The 8614-nt window shown below is 40.6% G+C and overlaps 2 protein-coding genes across 2 annotated transcripts in view; both read left to right on the top strand.

The window, feature by feature from the left end:
• The first annotated feature begins 276 nt into the window (after positions 1-276).
• rpl29 (ribosomal protein L29) lies at positions 277-3103 on the top strand. The gene is made up of 4 exons (XM_027136550.2): positions 277-382; positions 808-855; positions 1170-1234; positions 2948-3103. Exons 2-4 carry the CDS (start codon positions 819-821, stop codon positions 3038-3040), a joined length of 195 nt encoding a protein of 64 aa, XP_026992351.1. The 5' UTR covers positions 277-382; positions 808-818; the 3' UTR covers positions 3041-3103.
• A 659-nt stretch (positions 3104-3762) lies between these two features.
• Positions 3763-8614, top strand: part of LOC113636435 (NACHT, LRR and PYD domains-containing protein 12-like) — a 65415-nt gene continuing 60563 nt past the window's right edge. The window contains exon 1 of the mRNA XM_027136538.2: positions 3763-3837. The gene's annotated coding sequence lies outside the window, so the exon portion shown is untranslated. The remainder of the gene's footprint in view (positions 3838-8614) is intronic.

Genomic DNA, 8614 nt, shown 5'->3' with positions numbered 1-8614 from the left:
CAGACACACACACTCACACACATAAGCACACACAGACAAACACACACACACTCACTCACACACACACACAGGCACACTCACTCACTCACACACACACGTACACACAGACACACACACACAAATCAAAAAAATTATAATTTTATGTATATATATATATTGTTTATTATATATATATATATATATATATATATATATATATATATATATATATATATATATATATATATATATATGTTGTAATGTGTGATACTTTGTGATTCTGACTTTTATTCTATTGCGTTCTTGTGTTTGGCTTCACACTGTGTTGCGTTGAAGAATGACTTTTATTTCCCACAATCCTTCCAAACTTCCTCTTCCGGTTGTCTCGCGCTTCGTGTAGCAGGTACGGAATTTATGCTTTGTGTTGTTGTACAGAATCTAAAGTGATCTTTATTGTGTATTAAATATTTACACACATTTATACGGTGTGTTGCTGTGGTAACGTCTCCGGGGGCAACTGGACACGCACTGGGGCAGTTTTATTGCCCCTTTCGGTGATAAATGACCGTTTTTAGCGTTAGATGTTGAAACAGCGGGCTGCGTTCACTAGCGCTGTAATTTACTGTTTAAACTGCAGATAAACAACACGATTATTTATATTTACTGTTTTATTGGGTGTAATATACAGTTATAAACTAGTTATAGTCTCAGGTTCATGTAGCTATTATGGGTATTATAATCAGGCTGGAAGTAACGTGTGGATTTGTGAAAGTTTTACGTGTTATTTATTGTGTTTTAAATTAGTTTATCTTCTGTTTCTGTTTACAGACATCTTAAATATGGCAAAGTCTAAGAACCACACCACACACAACCAGTGTGAGTAACACACACACACACACACACCCCACCAGTGTGAGTAACACACACACACACACACACCCCACCAGTGTGAGTAACACACACACACACACACACACACAACCAATGTGAGTAACACACACACACCCTCACACACACAACCAATGTGAGTAACACACACACACACACACCCTCACACACATAAGCACACACACAACCAGTGTGAGTAAAACATACACACTCACACACAACCAGTGTGAGTATCTCATACACACACAATGTTCAGAGTAAAATGGTGAATAATGTTATTTTGTGTTGTTTCTTCTCTTTAGCCCGCAAGTGGCACAGAAACGGCATTAAGAAGCCTCGCTCTCATCGCTATGAGTCTCTAAAGGGGGTGAGCTTGTGTTTTTAAATCTGTGATTCAGTTAAAGATGTGAAGCTATAAGTTTATTTATGAGACACCACAGAAGTGATCTATCAGACATGAAGATAATCAGACTGTCTGATAACAACCCTACTCCATCACATGCCTCAGAAACTCCACCCACAAACAGGGTCTGAATTTTTGTGTGTGCTTCAGAATTTCAGCGCCGTCTCTCTGGGTCACGTCTGAATCGATGTGAAGTCCTTTTTATAAATCCAGCAGTGAGGAAAAAAAACTGTAGTAAACCTTTTAAATCTTAAAGTGTGAGTAGAAGTGAGTCATTGTGATCATCACACAAACACCGTGTTTACTTCTAACAGTGAGTCGATTCACTTTCCCCTTGGAGTTCACTGTGAAGCAGACTGACCCTGAACTCACACTGTGGCTCTCAGACCAGCGAGTGATCTGTGAAAAGAACCTCACTGAGGGGAGAACAGACACCTGGGTTCTGTTATATAATAACCTGAATTAGGGGGCGGGGCATAGAAGCCTTTATCACAACCACATGTACATTACAGCACAGTGGAGTTCTTTTCTTCACATACTTCAACTGAGGAGGTTGGGGTCAGAGTGCAGGGGCAGCTATGATACAGTGCCCCTGGAGCAGGGAGGGTTGAGGGCCTTGCTCAAGGGCAGTGGCAGCTTGGCTGTGCTGGACCATGAACCCATATCCTCCGATCAAAACCCAGAGCCTCAACTGCCCCTCTATCTTTTTCGCATATCCCAAGCTATTATGAGCCTGGGGTCAGAGTGAAGGGTCAGCCATCGTGAGGTTAAGGGCCTTTTTCAAGGACCCAACGTTGATGTCTCAGCAGCTTGTGGCCTTGAACCCCGACCTTCCGCTTAGGAACCCAGCGCCTGGACTATCACGTCCTTAAAACAGATGTACCTTTAAAAGTACATCTCAAAGCGTTTTACAAAAGCAAATAAAATAAAAACACACAATAGACTATAAAATAAGCACAATGTAAAATTACAATCAGTCAATTAATAGCTAGCCTAAAAAAATTGTTTTAAGCTGAGATTTAAAAATGCCAAGAGATTTTGCTTTCCTTCTCAGTTGGTAAAGAATTCCACAGTTTTGGCGCTAGTGAAGAGAAAGCCGTAACTCCCATCGATCATAAACGAGTTAAAGGAACAGTTTCAGAAGAACGAAGGTCACGAGATGGAATATAAGTTAACACTGTGCTTGTGAACGCATCTTTAATGATGGATTCTTCACTGTTCTGTACAGCAGCTTCTAAAGGGAGCACAAACTTTTGAGCGCTGTGTCAGAGAGATTATGGTATTATTTTATTTAATCAATCACAGAGACAGAGGAAGGTGAGATAACGGCTCCTTTATGGAGGTTCAGAGATGTAACTTTAAGCTGGAGTTTCTTTTGTTTTTAAACCAGAGGCTTGAGTTTAGATGATGTAACTTCCTGTAATTTAACAGTGAGATCTGCTCAGTGCTTTTACAAACATGATTAAAGTAAAACTGAAGATTTCATTTAGTCCTGTACGTACACACACACACACACACACACACACACACACACACAAATTGTTTCCTGAAGTGAATCTGGAAACATTAAAGAAAGTGGTGTGTGTGTGTGTGTGTGTGTGTGTGTGTGTGTGTGTGTGTGTGTTACAGCACCAGAGCACCAGGAATGTTCTAACACATTTTTCTGTCTCTCTGCAGGTGGACCCTAAGTTTCTGAAGAACATGCGCTTTGCCAAGAAACACAATAAGAAGGGACTGAAGAAGATCGCCAAGCAGCAGGCAGCCAAATAAACAGCTGCTCAACCATTTGTCTGTACAGATGTTTATACCATTCACAATAAACTGTAGACAGTGGAGCAAGAATCTCATTTACCTTCTCTCTCTCTCTCACACACACACACACACACACACACACACACACACACACACACACACACACTGCTGCCAGGTGTAAAACTGCCCTGAGATCATGGTACTTTAGTTTATATATATGTGTGTGTGTGTGTGTGTGTAATATGTATTTATGTATGTATATGTGTGTAATAAATATATATATATATATATATACATACATACATACATACATAAACGAGTGTGTAACCTGTAAAAAAAAAATAAGTCTTTGTGTTCTGGGAGCCACTGATGTGAAACATTTAACACTGAACCATTTTTACTCAGCTGCACGTTTCTTCCACGTGTCATAAGAGATTTTCATGTCCCAAAGGTTCCTCGTGTAATCTCGGCCTCCTGAAAGATTTTTCTGGACGTAAAGGATTAAAAGTGCAGCTTCATGTTTTTAGTGGGTCCAGGACACAAAGCACCACGAGATCTAACCTTCTACTTGTTGGTTTGAGGTTTGACTGAATTCTTGCTGCTTCACACATCTCGTTATTCTGGGAAATAAATGAGTCATGAGGAACATCTGAAACGAAGCTTCGGACGTCATTTTGCTCGCGTGATTTTTGCCAGAACGAATCAAGCTTCACTGAAAATCGGTTCATTTTTGTGACACGACTCGGAGCTTCAGTGCCACCGGTAACATCACTACTGTTATCTATCCACTGCTTTTAACGGACACAAACTCCAAGGTAAGTGTTTTTACTTGGTACTTTGTTCTTATGTGAAAAACAAGGACTTCTACACGTTTAAATCCTTTATACATCGATATTTTCATACGAATATAAAATACGATAAGGAACAACGCGTCTGTTGAGTGTAAACGATGACGGAGCGATTCTTACCCAGACAATACAGCGCTAGCTAACGGGTCTCGTGGCTGTGTTTCGTATTGACATGTAGTGCACTAGGTAGGTCACTGGAACGCAGTATGTGCACTACAAATCAAGTGCGCTTAAATAGGGAGAATGGAGCGGTTTGAGCTTCGGCCCTAGGCGGCTATGTTCTTGTTATTCTTTCGCTAACTACATCATATAAACGACATGAAATGTAACACAGTTGTAACTTAACACCGCTAATACACCACATATCTGGTATTATTCTGTATTTTTATATTTAGCTTTGTTTTTTATTATTATTATTTCCTCTGTTCATGTCGAAAACTAGCTTTAGCATTAGCTCATCGTAGCTCTTCCTTGTTAGCTATATGTACAACTGTTATTAGTTAAACTGCGTAACGACATTAACTTTTATTCCCACACTTGGATTTAATAGATTTTAATAAGAAGGATTATAATAGGGGTATTTTAACATACAGCTATTTAAAACCACGGTTGTCGCTACATAATGTCGTGTATTATAGAGTTACAAAGGGGCGGAAAGTTTCGGTAAACTTACTGAAACTTTCAACGGGAACTTAATCTGAAACTTAATCTTAATTTATGGGAATTATTTGTAAATGTATATAAACTATATGATATAGAAACATAAATAAACATGTTGTTTGGTCATAAGCAGACATGAATACAAGGCAGAGGCAGTTCTAGGCCTTCTTTAGGGTGTCTCCAGCCCCCTGTGTGTGATCTCAGTCACTCTAAAACTATAAGGATCATTTTTACTTTCAGAAATAAACAATAAAAAGGACGTTAAAATGCAGGACGTGTCGTCGATGGGAAAGAAAATTATTTATCAGTTTGATCCCAGAGCGAGTTTTTAAAAAATTTTTTTTTTTACTTTGCTTTTACACGCGTGTGTTGTAGTGTTTCACACGTGCGTCTTCAGCTGTCTGCTTTATTAGAACGGAGAAGCACAGGTACGCGCAGCGTGCACGCGCAGTCAGAGCTGGAGGCGTTTATCTATAACGTTAATCAGCGGAAAGCCGCAAAGACGGCAACCAAAAGCAGTGAAATGTCACTTTCGAATGTCTCACTCATGACAGGTATTGGATTAAGCGGAGCAACTGGAACGCTCTGGTTCGACTTTCCTGCAAGTTGACAAATTTTGCAAGCTTTACAAAAGGCAGCTTTTACACCAGGCCAATAGAAGTATCTGGAAATTCGATAGAATGTCTTCGTCACACCCAAATGACCGGACATTACATGTTCATGGGCAAGTCTTAACACATCTGCACAATAGCCAATAGGTAAAACCATCTGTCTTACCTCCTGACAATTCTCATCATCAGTATCTGGTTTCCATCTGCGCATCAGCAGTCCATCGTCCCAGAAATACATCACTCCTGACAAAGACATTTGCCCAAGATCTGCAGCTTGAATACCCTCAGTTAGTGTTGTGTCTCCTCGTTCTGCTTTTATCAACTGTTCTCTGCTCACTGTTAAGGGGATTTTGGGCTCTGAAGTGGAATCATGCTTTAGCTCTGGCTCTACAGACAGTGTACCCTCTACTGGAGAAGAGTCAGAAACTAAAAAAAGAATCAGCAAGATTTACCATATCGTTGAATTTCTGAGCTTGTGCACAGGTCACTACACATGCAGGAAATGCTGAAGGAAACAAAACAGAAAGATCAGATTGCTCCTTTTCAATTGGGGTTTGAGTCACCATGGGAATAGGAAAAACTTTGCCACCTGCTAAATCATTTCCTATTATTACATCTACACCTTCCACAGGTAACAGTTTACGGACACCCAGCTTGAACGCTCCACTAACCAGATCTGACTTCACATGAACCATATGCAGTGGCACATTAACACAGCGCATCTCAGTACCTCGAACTACTGTAATACATCAAAATTAGTGTAAGTATCAGCAGAAAATGGTAAACAACTGTCAAAAATAAAGGATTGAGCTGATCCAGTATCTCTCAACATAACAACTGGCTTAAACTCGGCATCAGAAGAAGGGAAACCATGACTTCTATCATAAATGGCTGATAACTTTCCACATCAGCTGTTTTTAATTTTGGTAAAGACTGAGAAAGTGCTACACTTTTAGTTTTCAAATTCTTCTGCTTCCACAACTGACAGAATGCAATCAGATGTTCGGGACTCAAACAATAGAAACAAACATTCTCGTTTCTCATTATTGCCAGATTTAGTTTTACGTATACTCTTGGAAACAGGGCGCATTACACGAGACGTTACATTCTGCACATCAACTGATCTCAGAGCAAAACTTGACTGTCGCGCTGCAGGAAAAACTGCACGATGTGTCAGCAGAAACTCGTCGGCCAAAACGGCTGCATTAGACAAACATGTGACTTTTTGTTCGTTCAAGTGAACTACCAAATTCTCTGGCACACGATTCTTAAAGTCTTCTAGCAAGATTAACTCTCGTAACTCTCCCAGGGTCGTTATCTTGCTAGAGGCACAACACTTATCAAAGAGGATTTTTTTCTCCCTCGCAAACTCTACGTAAGATTGTCTGGCTGTTTTCTCATGTGGCCTAATTTTTTGTCGATATGCTTCTGGGACAAGTTCATACACACGCTTTAATTGTGTCAGAATCAAGAGAAGATTCAATTGGTAGAGCCGAACAGACTTTTTGTGCTTTTCCTGTGAGACTACACTGTAACAATAGGGCCCACATATCTTTTGGCCATGTCAACTTGCCTGCAACTCGCTCAAACACAACAAAATAAGAATCTTCTTCTGCTTTCCTGAAATGGTGTTACAAGTTTAATATATATGGTCATGAGCTTTGGGTCATGACCGAAAGGACAAGATGCCGGATACAGGCGGCCAAAATGAGTTTCGTCCACAGGATGGCTGGGCGCACCCTTAGAGATAGGGTGAGGAGCTCAGTCACTCGGGAGGAGCTCAGAGTAGAGCCGCTGCTCCTCCACATTGAGAGGGGTCAGCTGAGGTGGCTCGGGCGTCTGTTTCGAATGCCTCCTGGACGCCTCCCTGGGGAGGTGTTCCGGGCATGTCCAACCGGGTGGAGGCCCCGGGGAAGACCTAGGACACGCTGGAGGGACTATGTCTCTCGGCTGGCCTGGGAACGCCTCCGTATTCCCCCGGAAGAGCTGGAGGAAGTGTCTGGGGAGAGGGAAGTCTGGGTGTCCCTGCTTAGACTGCTGCCCCCGTGACCCGGCCCCGGATAAGCGGTAGAAAATGGATGGATGGATGGATGGAAGTTTAATATATATATATATATATATATATATATATATATATATATATATATATATATATATATATATCTAATGGGATCAAACGGAACATCAGAAGATGCATAACCATGCCCACCAGAGAAAGAACTAATTAATTATAGCCGATATAGGAGAGGAAACTGATTGAGTTTTAGTACGTGGTAAAGGGACTGGTTGCTCAGCCACACGCTGGGCTTCTAAAGCCAATTTCCGCAATTTAATATCCCTGTCAGCTTCCGCTTCAACAGTTCTCAATATGAAGCATTTGGGCTTCACACTCCTGTTTCCTTATGTCCAATTCCAACTCTTTTAACCTAACTGCTAACCTAGAGACTTGCACAGCCATAGACTCCGTGTCAAGTGGATCTACACTATCCAATTCTTTAACTACTGTAACTTCGAGTTATTCTAACTCTCCACTATCACCGCTTTGATTTGGTAAAATTCCCTCATTTACTAGTTTATCATACAGCTCATCCTTAATGACCTGTTTGGTAGCCTCTCTAGGGACATTAATCCTAAAGAAGTCTGCTATCATCAAAAGCTCACTCTTTTTACAGCGATTAAAATCTTCTGTAGTCGGCGCAAGCGTAAACGAGATAAGATCAAATTCCATCATTAAATCTAACACTCTTCTTTCCCTCAAAAAGAAAACAGCCAGCAACCCAAAGAGAGCAAGAGAAAAAAAAACACCGGCGCTGCGTTATATGGTACCAAAACGTGGATTTAGACGTGATGTTCATACAACTGTCACAAAACAGGGAAGAAGAATTTCACAATTTTGGACAAAAAACTGGACGAACAAACGAGCCATTAATTTAAGATCCCGGACAAGCCCCCATTTGTTACAAACTCAAATTGTCTAGGGCAGGGGTCAGCAACCCGTGGCTCCGGAGCCGCAAATGGCTCTTTCATCCCTCTGCTGCAGCTCCCTTGGAAAATAAAAATTTAATTTAAATTAATTTTATTTTATTTAGTTAGTTTAAACAAAGTAATTCTAAATTCTAAGATTACGATGCTCTTGTAACATTAAAATAAACTGTTTAATTTTTTTGTCGCTCAAAATATGCGTCAAAACTGCCGACTTGTGAAATCCGACACACAGAAACAGACACCTTTTTGGTTTGCTGCAGCTTATCAGCTTATCAGCCAATCAAAAAAGAGGCTACACAATAGCCAATCAGAAAATAGCAATATCTGGGAAAGATTTAACCCAACAACCAATGAAAAAAATTGGGGTTGCGGGGGGGTTGGACATGTTACGCTTGCCTGTCTTCAAAACTTGAGAGCCGAAGAGGACTCAATTAGACATTGAACATTTTATTTGAAAGTAACCTTCAACCCAGCGTCTTTTTACTTAA

The sequence above is a fragment of the Tachysurus fulvidraco genome, chromosome 2 (assembly GCF_022655615.1).
Source record: "Tachysurus fulvidraco isolate hzauxx_2018 chromosome 2, HZAU_PFXX_2.0, whole genome shotgun sequence".
NCBI lineage: Eukaryota > Metazoa > Chordata > Actinopteri > Siluriformes > Bagridae > Tachysurus > Tachysurus fulvidraco.
This window is presented reverse-complemented; position numbering and strand designations above follow the sequence as displayed.